The sequence below is a fragment of the Nyctereutes procyonoides genome, unplaced genomic scaffold (genome assembly GCF_905146905.1).
Source record: "Nyctereutes procyonoides isolate TBG_1078 unplaced genomic scaffold, NYPRO_anot_genome, whole genome shotgun sequence".
Lineage (NCBI taxonomy): Eukaryota > Metazoa > Chordata > Mammalia > Carnivora > Canidae > Nyctereutes > Nyctereutes procyonoides.
In genome coordinates this window covers 44,336,141-44,354,986 of record NW_026575046.1, presented here as the reverse complement: position 1 = coordinate 44,354,986, position 18,846 = coordinate 44,336,141, and the positions used below count along the sequence as shown (strand labels likewise).

The 18,846-nt window shown below is 40.4% G+C and overlaps 1 protein-coding gene across 7 annotated transcripts in view; it reads right to left on the bottom strand.

The window, feature by feature from the left end:
* TENM2 (teneurin transmembrane protein 2) overlaps window positions 1-18,846 on the bottom strand; it is a 1,067,650-nt gene that overhangs the window by 356,798 nt on the left and 692,006 nt on the right. For 6 of the 7 annotated variants that reach the window (XM_055325563.1, XM_055325567.1, XM_055325564.1 and 3 more), the window contains one exon: window positions 15,033-15,242. The exons of the other annotated variant lie outside the window; for it this stretch is intronic. In XM_055325563.1, coding sequence (XP_055181538.1) covers window positions 15,033-15,242 — 210 coding nt within the window. The remainder of the gene's footprint in view (window positions 1-15,032; window positions 15,243-18,846) is intronic. 7 annotated transcript variants of the gene reach the window in all.

The following is an 18,846-nucleotide window of genomic DNA, read 5'->3' as shown; positions in this document are numbered from 1 at the left end:
TAACATTGTAATAAGTTTGTATAATGACAGGTGGTAACTACACTGGGTCATGGGGATCATTTTGCAATGTATAAAAATACCAAATCACTGTGATGTACACCTAAAACCAATAGGATATCATATATGAATTACACTTCAATAAAAATAAATTCTCCCAAAACTACAGAAGGAAAAACTAAAGGTTCCCAGAGGACAGGCGACTTGCCTTAGTAACATGGTAAGTTCTAGGTAGAATTAAGACTTAGATTTGATTCTCTGGCCTCTTCGGTCTCCAGGGCTCTTTTCTTTTTTACCATGATTTACTCCTTTGTTTTATAGATTCTTTTTATCTTCTGAACCCTTTCAGCGATTTGAGATCAATAAAGAGAGGCAGAAAAGGCCAAGTCTGCCCAATGTAATATGACTTTTTTCCCTCCCTGTGAATTATTTTCACAACCAATCTTTAGTCTCTTGTACTCTAACCAGTTTTTAGTCCTTAAGAGAAGGTGCACTGGTGAGCAAAAGAAATCATAATACCCACATCCTAATATTTAAATAAGTGATGTCTCATCCTATCTCTTCCTATTTTTAAAAGCAAATTGCTTGACCTGAGTGACAAGAACATGAGAGGAGCCCACACAGAAATAGGTGCAGGGTCATAACCTGGTAAAGATCACTGCTCCTCCACTGCAGCAACAAAATCTCTGATAGAAATATATCAAAGGCAACAGTCACTGCAGAAAGAGTAATGTGTAAAGCAGTATCTTAAGCAGGCAGAGTGGAAGGGGTGGGTGGGTAATGGTGAGGTGCCCCAGGGAGATGGAAAAGGTCATTCAGATGAAAATAAGCTTGAGAACTTGGAAAGAGTGCTCCATTACCACAGATGGGAAGAAAACACAGTATCCAATCATATGGAACAGATTGAAATGTGATTCCAGTCAAGTGTGAATGCCAACAAATGCATTGTAGAACTATTTCGGAAGCTGGCATGAAGGCATATGAGTTCCTGTCCCCACCTCTCAGTCCACGGTTGGACATCAACACAATTTGAAAGCAGGAATTTGTAAGGTCATCACTTACATGAATGAATCTTTGTGAATCCTAAGTAAGGATGAGGGATGGGAAAATGTGATAAAGATAAATTAGGTGTCTATCTGCATAGGAGCACTGATTGTTCTGCTGAGGTGTTAAAAAGATGCTACATCATTGGCTTAGTTTACTTATTTTCAAAATTCAAGCAAAGGGATGCAAAATCTCCCTTTGGAGTGAAGATAGAGCATGTGCGGGGTGGCAGGGGGTGGTGGGGGGGGAAGGGAACGATTGATCACTTCCTTTATTGTTAGCTTCCCATAGTTGAGTGTTCACTGATAGAATTGGTTCAGCTCCAAGATGCTGTCTTAGAAACAATTATTGTTTTCCACTAAAATACAACTCTAGCAGAAAACATTAATTTAAGTGATAACTGCCTAAATGCTTCGATATCAAAAATGCGTGCATCCTCTCATCTTTGGATTTACAAGCCAAGAAATAAGGACAATGAGCAACAGAAATCATAAGACAAAAGATTTGATAGAAAATAACAAAAGAGAGGGCCACGTCGGCCTGAGGGGAATCCGGGAAAGGCTAGTGCTGGCATTCTGAGGTGCCATACAACATAGTTTTCCCATGCCTCACTAGATCATTCTGATTTCAGAATTCAGATGTTAACCATGTTTGTCTTCTTTACTGGCTTTTGGCCTTCTTTGCCAACCATGTTGCACTAAGCCATCTGCCAGAATGCCTTCTTCATTTTTTACCTCTTCTACTCCGGAATGAGGCAAATGGCTTGGGAGCCAGGGTCTGCCCCCACTACTTCTCTGGACCCTTCTTTAGAAACTGAAAATACCCTCAGCCCACCTTTCCTCCATCCTTTGACTTTATTCACTATTTGTTGTTCATTCACCTGACATTTATTGAGAATCTGCTATGTGCTAGACTCTATGCTAGCTAAACACATAGAGTAAAACAGAACACAGGGAGATTGACTCCTGTCTTCAAAGAACTCAAATCCGATGCTGAACACAGTCATATAGCACGGAAGTTCAACAACAGAGAAACATGGGAAGTGAGATTAACCCACACTCGGAAGATCAGAAAGGTCTCTTGGAGAGAAGAACACCACACACAAAGATTCTAAGGCATAGCTGTGGCATATTCAGAAACTATGAATGGAGTGGGATGAATGGTGAGAGATTGGGGGTAGGGAGGGGCACAGGAGCCTTTTACGATAGGCTGAGAGGTATAGACTATATCCAGGGAACAAAAGGTTCCCACCGAAGAGTTTTTAAGCAGCAGAGAGACTTTTTCAGACATGTATTTTATGGAGACTCTGCAGATTGGCTTGTGAATAGCTTAGCAGACAGACAGACTAAAAGAAAGATGAAGAACCTAGGACCACTTAGATCTCCAGGCTGAAGATAATACTAATTTGAGCTAGGGTAGTAGTAGGAGGGATAGAAAATTATGAGTCAAAATTGATAGGGTTTGGCAATTTATTCTAGGTAGAATTGAGGTGGAGCAAGGGAGATCCCTTCCACGTTCCTGACTTGAGCACATGACTGGATGATGGGCCATGTATTGAGATAGAGGAGACCAAAGAAGAACCAAATGGAGGGACATGTTTGGGTTTAAATCTGTTAAGTGTCACTTCAAAACTGTTGCATTTGAACTGTCTATTGGACATCTTAGTGGAAATATTCAAAGGCCTTTAGACTTATTAGGTAAAAGATTTGACCTGGAGAAGTGGATAGCAGGGCCATAAAGTCAAAAATAGTAGTTTTAGTTTTGAGTATGAGCAAATAGGAAGCTATAGGGAATGTAGTAGATGTAGTTAACAACTAAGTAAAAATAATAGGTTGCAGAGCATGTGGGAAGTGAGACAGTAGAGTGAGAGAGGATAGAAAATACTTCCTGGAAATTTTTCAAAGAGAGGAATAATCTTTCTTTCTTTCTTTCTTTCTTTCTTTCTTTCTTTCTTTCTTCTTTCTTTCTTTCTAGATTTTATTTATGTATTCATGAGAGACACACACACACACACACACAGAGAGAGAGAGAGAGAGAGAGAGAGAGAGAGAGGCTGAGACAAGGCAGAGGGAGAAGCAGGCTCCATGCAGGGAGCCTGACGTGGGACTCGATCCCGAGTCTCCAGGATCACACCTTGGGTTGAAGGTAGCGCTAAACTGCTGAGCCACTGGAGCTGCCCAAGGAATAATATTTAAGTCCTGTTGGCAAAGATTCTCCCTCGAGGGGATACTTAATACAGGAAGAAGGTGAGATCAGATGAAATCTAGAATGCAAGTGGAGGGAAAGAGGACGGATGATGCTTTTCCCGTTGTGGCAGAAAGAAGATAGGAGGCTTTGAGCTCTATTCCCACATAGAACGTCCAGTAGATTTGTCCTGCTTCCTACTCAAGTGAATGCTGCTGTGAGTTGAATCCTGTCTCTGAAAAGATTGGTTGAAGTTCTAAGCCATGGTATCAGTGAATGTGATCTTATTTGGAAATAGGGTCTTGGCAGATGTAATTAAGACTAGGTTATACTGGATTAGAGAGAGCCCTAAATCCAATCACTAATATCCTTACAAGAAGAAGAGAGATTTGGAGACCCAGAGACACACACAGGGAGAAGATGACCATGAAAAGGTGGAGGCAGAGATAAGAGTTACACTGCTGCAACCAAGGAAGGCCAAGGATTGCTGAGAACCATCAGTAGCCAAGAGAGGGAAGGAAGGATTTTCCCTGAGAGCCTTGGAGGGAGCATGGACCATAATTTGGAGCAACACCATGATTTTGGACTTCTAGCCTCTATAACTATAAGAGAATACATTTCTGCTGTTTATACTGCCCCATTTGGGGTTGACTTGTAATAGTAGCCATGAGAAATTAACACAGATTGCTAAAGCCATGCATTCTCTAGGGCAGTACCTAGAGATTATGGCTGTACTACCAAAAACTTAACATAAGAGGCAACTAACTCAAAGGCAACACTGACTCAGGACAGGAGCTACTAAAAAGAATGAGGAAAGAAGTATTCCTAAGATCCAAGGAAGGCAATAGATTAGACAAACATACATCTTATGTCATCACACCATATGGTATCCTCTTCTAACAGTGATCAAGCTCACACGCATTATCACAGATAATCTTAAATCTAAAAACATTATAATGACCTGCTGTCAACACGCTCAAGTAGGAAGGCCCTACTGAGGATGCATCTGCCATCTTACTGCTCCTGTATACCACTGTCTTTTTAAAGCTGGATCAATAAGGATGTCTTGAGTGCATCTCAACCTGCCCCAAATGTTAAATGATACAGAGAGACCAAAGAAATGACCCTTGTCTTTAAGTGGTGACAATTTAATGTTGACATAAGTGACTTATATGCATGAAATACCAAGAGAATATTACAAATCAGGATGTAATGAGGTGCTAAATTGAATAAGGCAGACTATAAGACTGTTATGCACTTCCAACTCTGGCTCTAGCTGGGCAGAGTTGGTTGGGAAGTTTTGGGTAAAAGATGGGGCCTGTGCTGGGATGGATGCTGGGTTGGTCATGAGGAAACACAGTAGTTATGTCATCCTTTCTAGCTTGTGCCATCCTAAGCCTGGGATTTTTAGTAAGGCTAGGGGCAGGGTTAGGATAAAGGCTAAAGCCTTAACAACTCCATAGGGATCCCCAATCAACAGAAGCAGAAATAGACAAAGCTACAGATAGGATGAAAATGCTCTGGTGCCTAACCATTCAACTTCACAACACCTGGTACTGTCTTAAACACATAGCCCCTAATTGATACATATTTGTTAAATGACAACATGTCTGAGAATATTAAACAGCTACCATTTGGAGTTTCTGACACTGTATTAAGGGTTCTGCATTGTATTTTCTTTTGAATTTTTAAATTTTCATCAAAATTTTTAAATGAACTTAAATAATCAAGTAGTTATACAAAGTATGGTTCAAAAGTAGCAATCATTTTCCATCACCACCAATTTTTTTCCTTCCCAGGGGAAACCACATTTACTTTCTTTTTTTTTTTTAAATTTTTATTTAATTTATTTATGATAGTCACACACACACACACACACACACAGAGAGAGAGAGAGGCAGAGACACAGGCAGAGGGAGAAGCAGGCTCCATGCACCGGGAACCTGATGTGGATTCGATCCCAGGTCTCCAGGATCGCGCCCTGGGCCAAAGGCAGGCACCAAACCGCTGCGCCACCCAGGGATCCCCACATTTACTTTCTTACCTGATTATTTTGATATTTAAGTCTATAAATACCATGTATTGTTGCTATTTGTTGCATTTTCAATTGTAGGCATTCTCTAGTAACTTCTTACTCCAGAAGATGCCGATCTAGGCTTTTTGCTCTACCTGCCTGGTCCACATATGTACCTTTTCCATATCCCCATCTTTCTTAGATAATGCCTAGATTGTTATTCAATATTAACATTATTGCCCGTGTAAATGCTACTAAGACCTGACCATGTAGTAAATGAGGAATGTTTTTTAATTTTATGAATATTTTTTTCTGGAGTTGTCTCTTTACAATTTACTTTCATTTCTATGCACTTATCACTGTGGAGACTAATTCCTTTGGGTCACATTCCTGTTGTAATTACTATGTATCCTTGGGCAAGTTACTTAACCTCTCTGAGCCATAGTTTTCCCTTCTGTAAAACAGGAGTAATAGTAATACACAGTGTAATGGTGGTCAATGTCCTTCAGACAAAACACTACAAAGCATACTGTGGTCAAACAAAATTGGGTTTACTAACTCGCTCCAAGGAGGATGAAGACACACAATGGTGAGCCATGGAGTGCTTTTAGTACGACGGTATTACAAAAGGCTGTTGTTAGGTGATTTTAGAGAAGGCTCAGGGAAACAGGTTCACTCTGCATTTGGTGCTATCAGAGAAAGGGGATGATTCTGTGATCGGGCTTCTCAATGTATCGTATCTATAGGAAAGGCTGACAAGAAAAGGTTAATGCTGCAATTGGTAAAGAAAGAATAATCATTCATTTTTGCCTGGAGAGGGGAATGTTTTGAATTTTTGTGTTTGGGATAGTAACTTTGTTTCCGTCTATGTTAAGGCAATATTATAAAGTGGTATTATTTTCATTTCATCCTAGTCACAGAGTGGCCTTGTTGAGTGTTTATATTCTCCAAGATTGTTTTTGTTCAAAGAGAGAACACTACCAGCCAGCCAGGAGTGCCAGACTAGCTCCTAACAACACCTCTGCCTACATATTAACGTCAGGCTGGTTCCCAGCAACAAAGGCTACTTTTCTTTTTCTCAGTGGTGAGGATTAAATGAGCTATCATTTATATTAAAAAAAATTTAGCAGAATAGTTGCCTTAAAATATTTGTTATAAGACACTAAAAGCACAGGCAACAAAAGAAAAAATAGGGAAAGTGGACATCAAAATTAAAAATCTTTGAATATTAAGACACTCAGAAGAGTGAAAAGACAACCTGCAGAATGGGAGAAAATATTCGCAAGTCGTATTTCTAATAAGTGGCTGATATCCAGAGTACATAACAAACTCCAGTTCAACAACAACAAAGAACAAAACACTTTACTAAAAAGTAGTCGAGGACTGGAGTAAATATTTCTCCAAAGATGACACACAAATGGCCAATAAGTATATGAAAAGATGCTCGAGATCACTAATTGTTAGAAAAATGCAATCAATGATATATCACCCCACACTCATTAGAATGGCTATTATAATAAAAAAAGAAAATAGAAAATAAGCATTAGTAAGGATGTAGAGAAATTGGAACCCATGTGCATTGCTGGAGAAAATGTAACAGGTACAGTCACCGTGGAAAACAGTATGGTAAGTCCTCAAAAAATTAAACATGGAATTATTGTATGATTCAGTGGTTCTACTTCTGGGTTTATATCCAAAAGAAATCAAAGCAGGTCCTGGAACAGATATCTGTATACCCATGTTCATAGCAGCATTATTCACAATAGCTAAAAGGTGGAAACAACCCAAGTGTCCTTTGACTGATGAATGAATTAACAAGATGTGGTACAGAGATACAAAAGAATATTGTTTAGCCTTAAAAAGGTAGGAAATTCTGACAAATGCTACAACATGGAAGAATCTTGAAAACATTGTACTAAGTGAAATAAGTTAGTCACAGGACACATATTGTATGATTGATCCGTCTTTTAGGAAGTACCTGGAATAGTCTAATTCATAGAAACAAAATAATACTGTGGTGGCAGGGGGTGGAGTGGGGGAAGAGAGGGAGAGAGTTAGTGTTTAATGAGTACAGAGTTTCTGGGGGGGAAGATTAAGATGTTTGGGGATGGATGGTGGTAATGGTTGTACAACAGTGTGAATGCACTTAAAGTCACAGAACTGTGTGCTTAAAAATGGTAAAAATGGGTAATTTCCTGTTATATATAAATCACTTACAATAAACTAACACTAAGTTAAAAAGTAAATAATATCAAACTTGACCTCTGTTCCAACTAAGTTTCCTTTCAAGATATTTAATGCAGAAGAATGTCATTTGATATTCATAACAACTTTATAAGTTTTATCACTTTTATTACTGTTTTATAGGTTAAAAAACGAAGATCTATTACATTGTTCAAGATCATAATGTTAGAAAGTGGCTGAGGCTGAGCTATAATTTGAATCCAAGTAGGGACCTTAGAGTCTGACTCCTAAGAATATAGTTATTCTTTATTATTTGGGGGAGAGGTCAAGAGATTTACCAAGGGCTAGGGCTGTAACTTCTGTTGAAACTGCCCATTGGTAAAAGAAATCTATCTTTTCATTCAACAGAGAATTGAGAGATCTCTAATAAGGGGTTGGGACCATATTTTAAAATGGCTTTTCAAGAGTCTGAAGGAAGCTACTTAGGATTAAATGCAGTCTTTAAGGGAATTCAGAAGAAGCTGGCATTCTGGATAAAAATTGTAAGGGCAGGAAACTGTTAAGAGGTGGCATATAGCTCCTATTCTCTGAGCTTGCCCAGGACATCTTTTTGTATGTACTAAGGAGCAGGGACAGAGATGGAGAGGTAGAATGTACACAATGCTTATCGACCTTGGGAATTTTGTCAATAGCAAGATTATTTGCTGAAGAGGAGCAGTTCTGTGCCATATGTCACTTCTATGCTGCACATCTCCAAAGGAATTACCTGTCCATCTCGCCTATGTGCTCATTTGCACAATGGTACAGAACAGTGGTCCCAACCCTAGCGGACGGAAATTGCTAGACCTTCAATCAAAAAATGTGTCAGTGTTGCAAGAAGGCACACATAAAAAAATATAAGGTCTGATCTCTGTTTGCTAGACTCCTGATGCCAGTTACTAGTGTCAGGAGAGTCCTGAGAACCATCACTTCCCAATTCTCAGGGTGGGAAACATTGTTTCAGAGGATAGGATGAGTTTCCAGGAGCCCATAAAGCTGGAGACTATGCTTTTTCCGCTTGCTGCTGGGATTGCTTTCAACATTCCCTACAAAGTGTTACAGGTCCCCAGATCTCATTTCTCCACTTCCACAGGAAAAGTGCAAGCTTTGCATGACTGTGTAGGCCTGTTCTGTCAGTGGCCTAGAGGGTGGAGTGAAATCCACACTGTCTGGGAAGAGGGGTTGGGGGGGCTATAGCTGGGACCACCTGGTCAAGCTGGACACAAGGAATTTACAAACATAATGTTAGGACAAAAATGGAAGCTTAGAGACATTTTGGGCCAAAGGCCAAGCTTGAAAGATAGGAAAGCAGAAGCAAAGGATAACTGAATAACTTGCCAGAGACCAAGCTGTGAAACAGAGACAACTTCCACTTTAGAGATTCCCCATTATATTCACGCTTCCCAAACTTATCAGATCAGACGAATCACTTCAAGAATCCCTGCCATGAAATCATAGTTCTTCAGCCCCTCTGGAATTTACTGAGCCAAAGTCTAAGGGAATAGTGTGGGGCTTTGTGTGCTTTTCAAGCAGAGAAGGTGAAGAGTATTTTGTGAAGCTATATGTTTTTTCAACCTTTTAAAAACTGTAACATGCTCCTTAATATAATGTTTTCAGTGCATTCTGTGTATTTCAAGAAGCTACACAAAGATTTTAGAGGATAACATTTAACAATGGGGTACGGTAAAAAGTCTCTGAAATTAGGAAGATTGTATTTGAAACACAGGTCCTTCATTTCCCAGCTTTGTGATCTGGGCAAGTTACTTAACTTCTCTGTGCTACAATTGTTTCATCCATAAAATGGGTATGATAGCAAGACCTTACTGCATTGGGATGTGGTGGGGAAAGATAAAAGTCAACGAAGGAAGGTATATAAAGTGCTTAGTATAACAGCTAACATGAAGGGAGGCAAAGGATCTCCGGTGGGGAGCCAAATCCTGTGTGGGTATGCATTTGGGGCAAGAGCAGGTGCTGTCTCTGTGACCTCCACAGCCTTGAGACAGCATCCTGGACTTAACTTCACTGCCCAGTGGCCTGAGAACTCTTCCAGAGGAGTAGCAGCCAGGGCCAACCACTACCTGGGCACCCATGTTCAGGGAGCTCTGAACATCTGGTTGAGGGGAGAGTTTGGAACCAAGAGGCTCATGCACAGAACAAATTCAATGTGATAAAGGGAATGATGTTGGGACTTGATTTCCTGTCCCTAAAATCATGAGTTAAGAAAGAAATTTTTCCCAGATAGGCGTAGCTTCTCTGGTCAGCAGTCCCACCAGTTTCTTTGCACAAGCCTTGCCACTACTCTTCATGGTGCACCTGATGAGGCTTTTTTGAAAACTTCTCACCTACAAACGGACACAGTATGACACAAAATATGTATATTGAATATATTTTTGTAAAATACATGTATTTCCCCATGCTGGGACATTCTGATCTGCCCGTCCTTCCTTAAATTATCCGTTCTCCCCATCGTACATGATGAAAAGGAGTAAATTAATAGAATGAAGGGAGTTGCTAAAGATACTGGTTAACTAGTTTATTTAATAAATATTGAGCATCTACCATGAACGTAAGATCAGAACCCCTGCAGTGGAGGTCTCTGCAGGAGGGAGAGAAGCTGAGAGGAGAGAGCAAAACCTACAGAGAAGAGAAGCTGGTGTTTAAATGCAGTACATCAGGAGAGGTGGCACAAACACCTCACAGTGTACAATGACTTTTAAAAAATGAGTCAGTATTATCAGCACAGTACAATCATCTATGTGTATAGTGATTGCTGTGAGCTCTTCAAAAAACCCAAAACTAAGTTAAATTGCAGCAAGCATAGCTGCTTAATAAAGCAAGATAATTTATAATATACTAGAGGAAAAAAAATTTCCCCAAAATATATAAGGGGAAGAATTTTCATTAACTTAAAACAATTCTGAGGACCCTCTTCTTGCTTGTCCCAAATCCAGCCCCATGGATGGTGGGCAGGCCCCAATGAGTGAGGCTGTCCTGGAAAGGTGTGCTTTAATTTTCATCAGAGAATAGAAATTCTTACATATCTATAACTGTCAAGATGAATTGGTAACCTAGAAAATCTGTTTTTAGAGGTTTTTTTTTTTGGCTTTTTGTTTTGTTTTTAGAGTTCTGACTATAACCTCAAAGTCAGTTAATTCCTATAAAAATTTAGTTATGAGCAATGAATATATATGGTCCACTGTCAATGAGAATGCAGGATACATGGCCTCTTAGTAAAACCACGGTTTATCTATGGATTAAGTCAAATTTTATCCCTGGGCTGTGCAATGCTTGGATATTTGTACAATTGCCTTTTAACTGAAAGTGTTTTCTATGGCTTATGTGGAGGGCATTTTCAAGAAATTTTGATAGGAAATTCTTTAGCATATGTGTTATGGCATGTCACTGAGAATTCAATTATCTGAGATGCACACATTAGCTCTTCTAAAATAAGTTTCTTTCTGGCCTCCCTCAGAGGACTCATAGAATTTCCCTGAAGCAGTTGATTTATTTTTATCATGGATATTATCTTATCTGTGTTTCCCTTTTTGCTTTGGTTTCTAGGAAGCTCAGAATCAAATTTTCTGTGTATCTTAAATAATGGAACAGGACTTTATATACGAGTTTATATGTATGTTTCCCACTCTGTTTATTTTTTTCCCTTCACCCTTATTCTATCATCTATAATTATAGTTTTCCAGTTAGAGAAATTCGTTCTAAGCTGTCACACATCATGGGGGAGATGTAAGAAAAGGAATGAATGGCTGGTTGGCTGAATAAATGAATAAATCTAGGAAGATTTTGCTTTATGATGCTGAATATAAGACAATCATTAAGTAAGCAACTGAATTCTTGGACCACTCAAGGAAAGCTTGCTAATTCTGATGTACTATTTTTGTTTATAATTAACTAAGACATTGCTTTTTTAAAAAGGGCTCAGGGCACCTTTAATGCACTCAGTGACAAACAGAGACTCTCCAACTGGGACAGCTCCTTTGCCACACAGGGCCAACTGAGAGGGGTCCTGGCAGAGGCATCCTGATTACATTTCTCCTCTGTAGTCTGATGTTACTAATGAGAGTTCCAAACCCTTTATTTAGACTTAAAAAAAAAAAAACCCTAAACTCAACCATTTCTGAGAGGGGAGGTGAGCCAATGTTTTTAGATTATAATGTGGCTGCACATATATTTTCTGCCTCGTGTGCTGATAGCAAACTGCAAACCCTATCCTGATTTGGAAGGCTGTCTTGTTCCTCCATCTGCAGGAGCCTCCATTATGCTGCTGCTGGGATCCAGATTTTTTTCCAGATGAGTTGTTTCATAGGATTTGAAATTATGCTTCTGTATACAAGAAACATCTCTGGAACTATCCCACCCTGGCAGAAGGTCAGAACACGGGATGAGCCACTTGCCAGAGCTCAGCTATCTGGAAGAAAATGCTTGGAGGGAAAGGAAGACACTACCCTTCGAAGCATCTAACTAGCTGTACCTGGATAACTGCTGGATTGGCATAGATTGAAGGTTAGAGCAGTTCGGCTTCAGAGGTGCTGAGGTTTTAGTACCGTCCACTAAAGAATGCACTGCAGTCACAGAAAATACTGACAGTCAAGTCATAAAGGTGAAGTTTTGTTGTTGCCTTGAGGATGTTTTCATGTTGTCAAAACATTTTAGGTGTGTAGTTTATGTCCAAGTTGTCTCTTTAGAACATAGGCTCTTTGGGCAGGCAATGTGAGTACTGACTCTCCTTAGTGATGGGCTTCAGTTATGTCAAGTATTAACAGCAACAATAAGAGGATAGCTGCAAATAAATTTTTTACTGTCGTGTATGGGCTGAACATGCTGGAAGAGGTTTCATTTCCCCCAAAAGAGACAAAGATCAAACTACTACCAGGTCTTCAGAACACAAGGTCACTGACAAGTGACCAACTTAAAAAAAATTCTGTGCAATTAACCAGCTAAACATAACACAACGAATCACATGGTCATTTTGTTTGTGCCAGGACACCTACAGAAAAACCCAGCCCCTTTCATCAAATTCAATTCAGAACACCCAGGCACGCAGCTCTGTACTTTGCATCTTCTGTGTCAAACTCTATTTTCAATCCTTTATGTCAAATTTAAATTCATGGCAACTGCATTCTGATCTTGATAGAATCCCCAATTCACCCTGGACCCCAAATCCATTCCGTAAGACACACATCCACACACACAGATACACACACACACACCCCTACCTAAGAGCACACATATTTGCACTTGATTTGTACTCACTTAGCTAAGTTAGAGTCAAGAATTTTGAATGACTGCCCATTAGCCAGAGCTTTAACAAGTTTTCAGATAAGCACCTGCTGAAAACAAGGGTACTGCACAATTGGGTCTTCACCCCTCAGGTGAATAAATTGTATCCACACAGATCTAGTTCGGGATGAAAATGGACCCTCAAATGTTCTGCAGTATTTCCCCCTGTTACTGAAGCTTAAATTGCTATCAATCTTAAGTGAGCTGAACAAATTGATGTGAGTGATGAAAAATAGCTAAGTTTGAATCTGAACACACAGATCTGTTGTGTCCACCAAAGTGAGGTCTCGATCAGGCAGAAAGCCAATAAAAACACCCTATCAACAACTTATAATCTGATACAATGTCAAAAAGAAAAGAAATCTCTCAGTGTTATCACTGAGAAAACATTCTGGATGGCCCTCAGATATGAACTGACCTCTCTTCTGGAAATCATCTTTGCTCGGCTATCCATATATGCATAAAAGGATATAGTTTTTAAAAGCTCATTTTCTCTCTAATAATTGTCTGTTTTTAAAAAGCTATCAGCAGGTGCACCTGATTTCAAAAGCCTCTTGTCCTTCATAATACAATATTCATCACGATTACATAGTATGAAATAAAAAGCAGCAAAACATAAGCGAGGATAGTTCAATTAAATGCAACATAATCTGCAGCAAAAAAAGAGAAAAAAATGGCTCTGTAGCTAAAATCAGGTTCCGATGAAAGAAAAAAGGGAATATATTTCCACATATTTTTAATTATATAGAATTTCCTCAAACATGATTTTTCATAATATATTCCATTAAGTTAACATCACATTTGAAGAAAGAGCATTTTCCGATTTCATTTTAAGCCTGATTTTGAGCAATTACAGTGTCATTGTTCCGCAGTAGAAAGGTTGAATTCATTTACTGTGTGGTTATGCTAGTTATGATTGATGTCTCTTCTCCAAATGATAAACCAATCACCCCAATGATGTAATGTCATTTTAAGAGTGCCATAATCACATTTCTCTCAAACTAGAAGCTCTGATGAGTTCTAATAAAGATTTATGGTAGATTAAAGGCCTTCATAATATCAACAATGGATTGCTCATTTGATGAGAGATTTGATTAGGTAATTTTTTTGAAAAAGAATACGAGTTTACTAAATATATCAGGCCTGGCTTTGAAGAAGGGCATGGGCCAACCTAAGTAGCAGTCCATCATTCCATCTTCAGAATGAATCATCTTCAATGTATTTGGGAGGTCCTCTCTAATTGTAGAGGTTGAGGCCAGTGGTGGCATATTTTCATGGGTGAAGCCAAAACACAATCTCATCAAGGTACACTCTTGGCATGGAAAGCTCTGTATTGCCTTTGATGGGAAATGCTAATGAACACCATGAGTGGTCAATTCAGAAGATAGCTCCAAAGCCATCGGGTCAGGAGCAATTAATTTCGGCAAATGTCTGTCCTTGGCCATGGGTACTTAACCTTAGATATTTGCCCATTCCTGTGTTCATAACGTTTTGTGACCATTTCACCAACAAGGCAGGTCAAAATAAGACATGATTATTGCTGAGTCTGGGACAATTTTACCTAAGATCTAGAAGCTGGGAGCTGAGGCAGTAGCCACAAAATCCTCAAAGGAGTGAGAGAACCTTGCCGACCAGTCCCTTTGCTTTATGCAACTGAAAACCACAATGAGAACTAGGACTTAAGAGACACTATTTATCATGGTGCCATGTGATCAGCTTGTTAAATTCAAGTGAAGTGGCACATGCAGAGGGTTATAGGAGAGGTCACCCCCCCGAACACTTCAGACTTGGCAAGGCATTCGGTATTCATGTCAAGGGAACGCATTTTAATCACAAAATCATCTAAACAAGTAAGGAAGAAAAAGTCAGAAGCCAGCCATCAAAAAACAAGAGATCTGAAATGCACACAAATTGGGCATGTGAGGGTGTCGAGGGTCACTCGGCTATGACCAGAATTGTAGTAATACAAAATTCAATATTCCATTGTCTCTCTGCACTTCACCTTTGAGACCTGCACGCTCTCATGTGCAGCAGTGGGCAAATCCCTCCCAGTGAAGGAGGCCCAAGCCCTGTTAAGATAAGCAAAATCTCTTCAGTTACTGTGACCTTCAATAAATGTATCCTACAACTGCAATGCCACAAAGCGACAAGCGTGTTTCACCTGATGCTCCCCACACCACGTTCTCCTCAGCCCTCGTTTTGGGGCTGTCATTTCTCCAGACTCAAGAATGCCACACAGACAACAGCACGCATTCAGACACCACAGTTTCCTTACCACTGCTGGAGGCTTGCTGGGGCCCTGAGCATGCTCTGAGCAGGTATGAATTGGGGGAGAACTCCTCATCAGGGTTGGTGTCCATGATTTGATGGGAAGTGTTGCTGTCTAGCAATGGCATCTGGCAGCTAACTGGTGGAGGATTATGGGAACTAGGCAGCTGAGCAGATGGGAGGAGGCTAGACGAGGATGTAGGTGGAATGGGACGACCTGGGAAAGAGGACAGAGGGGTCAAAGGTCAGCAATGAGTGTCATGAGAGCATCCAGAGAAAGTCACATTGAAACCAGCTCACAATATAAATAACCAAAAAATAAAAGAAAGAAAGAAATGCTCCAGATGTATTTTTTTCAAGTGGGTTGATGTTCCTCCAAATGTCCAAATTCATACTGTAGGAAGGTGCATATTTCACAAAATGGACACGAGTGGAAATGTCCATCTATACAGCTGAAATGCAATCAGTCAGGGAAACATTCATTTCTTTCTATCTTCCCTGCCACTGCCCTACTATAATTCCACATTGTCTCTCACTGAACTATCTTCATGCTGGTCTCCCTGCTTCCCCTCCTGCCATATATCCATCTACTCCCCACTGTCCACATCCCTTCTCCACAGCAGTCTGAATACTATTTTCAAGACAGAAACAGGTCTTAGCACTCTCCTGCTTGGCACCCTCCAATGGCTTCCCACTGTACATGGAAAGAAACTGAAACTCCTTATGATCACCTATGTGTTTTTCTTCCTCTGGCACAAGCTGCCTCTCCCAACTTGTTCCCAATAATGGCTCTAACCACTCTCCACTTGGCCCCTATTCTCCAGCCAATGTGGCCATCTTTACTTCTGCTGCTTCAACATGCCATACCCTTCTGTCTTCACAGTTCCTGTTCCCACTATGTGGAATATTCTCCCCACTTACCACATCACTGATACTCACAAGCCTACTCCTTCTGTTGAAACTTTCCCTGTTTGCCTTTTTACAGGTTGCTCACCTATGCACTCTATCCTATTAGCCTGCTTAAATTTCTTCAGTCCTTATTACACTCTGAAGGTGGACATCTGTCTACATTATTCACCCCATACCTCAAATTTTCCTAATGAACAGCACCTTTTGAATGCATGAGCAAATAAACAACATAGACTCTAACCAAATTAATTAGTTTAGGGTAGAGGGAGAAAGAAGAATGTGCATCCTAAAGAACTGGCCAGTGGCTCCACTCTCTCCACCACTGTTTTGTTTTCATTTTTGTTTTGTTTTGCCTGTGATGGGGTATTGCCTACAAAGCACAGCTACTCCAGGCCATGAGGAGAAGCAGCCAGCCTGGCAGGTGGTGGGCAGTAACTTAGAGCTGCCCTTAGGTCAAAAATTCCTCCTTCCACACAGAAGGCTCCTGCAACCTCTCTTTCACATGGCAGGGAGCTCCTGGCAGCCAAATTGCTGAGTGAAGATAATTGCTGTGTGTACTTTCACCCGATTCACCCTTACTTGTTGGGGTCCTTGAGATTGCTTGTCTGCTGGTTTGTTCATTTGGGAGGCTCAGAGAAATGAGCCAAGAGTAGCAGCCCATGGGATATGCCCTAAAGCTGGAAGTGTGGAAAGAAGGGTAAGGTGTTGAGAAAGCAAACTCAAGAATCCAGTTAGAGTTTCAACTCAGGCAGGAAGTATCTGAGTCAGAAGAAATGTGTTTTCCTGCTTTTGGATGTGCTACATATGAAAATACATTTTCAGGCACCTCAAATGGATGCCATTTTTTCTTGCCACTTTTATAATTGCATCTCCTGATCTATTCCTCAGTGCATTAAGTGTCATTGATAGATCAATTTAATTCCATAAAATTTGAGTGCCTAATATACACACTCCATTCGACACTGAGAATACCAAAATAAGCAAGACATCATTCTTACCCTCAGGGAGCTCACAGTCGAGTAGGGGAGGCAGAGAGGTAAGTACCTCATTTCAGTACCATGTAATAAAGAAAAGAGTGGCATGTAAGGACATGGTTCTGTGGAGGTAGAGAAGAGGACACTTGGTCCAGACTAGGCAGGGAGATGTAGGGGGAGAGAATCCAACAAGCTTTCTTAGGGAAGTTGATGCCTGAGCAATCTTTGAAAGAAAAGGCGATGGGTAAGAGGAAACATGACAGACAGTAGCACAGAGCCACCAAGCCACTAGCCTGTTACTTTTTTGAGGATGGGAGTTGTAGAAAGAGACAGGGAATGAGACTCCTACAGCTCAAGTGTTAGGGGCTCCTGTCCAGTAACACAGCTGAAGAATCATCATCCCTAAAATAGAGCAATGGATAAATGGAATTTGGCTTGAAAGATTCAGTTTATATCTAACAGTTTGGGAGCCCTGGGAGGCATGATGTTCTTGCCAAATGCTCCAGCAGAAGTAGCCTGAGCACGTCAGAGTTTCATCAGAATTAGGGCTAACATTTAATCCATATTTGTCCCATAACTCTCTCCCTACCAACTATCGTCATTATTACTATTGTGACTGCTCATGTTTTGGGGCAATGGCTATCTGGAACTCACGGTGTCAGCCTCTTTATATATAGTATCTCTAAAAGGTTAGAATTTATGATCCTCATTTTGTAAATGAGGAAACTGAGGCACGGAGCAGTAAAATTGCATAGTTAGCAAGTGACAAGGGCCAGGGGTCAAACTCAGGTTTGCGTGTCCCAAAATCCACCCTCTAACTACTCCGCATGGTGTTTGCTCTGACAGCATGACGGAAAAAAAAAAAAAAGAGGAAGACGTACAAGGAGAGGGGAGGGTTGATTTACAAATCATGTTTCCAGTTTCCCATCTCCCAGTCCCAAGGCACTCTCAAGATTTCAAGTAAGAAACATTTCTTTGAATAAATGGTTATTTATAGCAGTTATCATCTGGTAGAGTTCATAGCTTTTCATGTAATTTTGTTATGAAGTTCAAAGTGGCTCCTTCATAGCTGTGTTACCCTGTGCCTTCTTCAAGGCCCCTGAATGTAGAGGTGTCCTGACCAGGGCACGGTGGAGTCAGTGTTGACGTCCACTTAGCGGCGAGGCTTTGGTAGGAACAGATTTTAACTCACAATCAATAGGCTTTAATGTTTGTATTATTGAGGCATATCTGGAAATGCATGCTGAAGAACAAGAATGGCTGGAAGCCAATTTTTAAATTCCTTTGAGTGACTGAGGTGGAACTGAAGTTCAAGCGCAATTTTCCAGGAGCCTGATATGATAGTTGCTGTGAAATCACTCTTTACATGAACTTTTTGAAATTTTGTTCAGCATGAATTCATTTCATATAGTACAGACAGAACTGCTTTTTAATTTATACAAATACAGACAATGGAAGAGCAGTCATACCACAATGAAAGTGCGGGGGTTACTTCACCGTCCAGAAATACACATCACAGAATTGTCTGATTCCTGTTATTTCCCCCGCCCCCTTTAAATCCATGCTTCTGGTGGCTCCTTAAGCCACTTGTCGGTACCTACCATTACTTGGGAAATGTCTCAGTCCCTAGATCTGCCCCCAATCAAATTGTACGCTGTTCTCTGTTTGCTATGTCATTTGCTAATTTTGTTCACTTATGCTACATTTTTCCCCCGACTATTCCAACTGACAGAGACCATCTGCACAGACACAAACAGGTTCCAAAGTACAGGGGAAAAAGTTGGAACTTATACAGGCTCACTTTATAGACCATGATTTCTTACTGAAATACCTAGTGTGGGACAGGCATGTAACCAGGGTTATACTGGTTCCTACTTTATGCACTTACCTGGTTCCTACTTTATGCACTACAGGGGCTCCCTGACCCCCAAACTATGT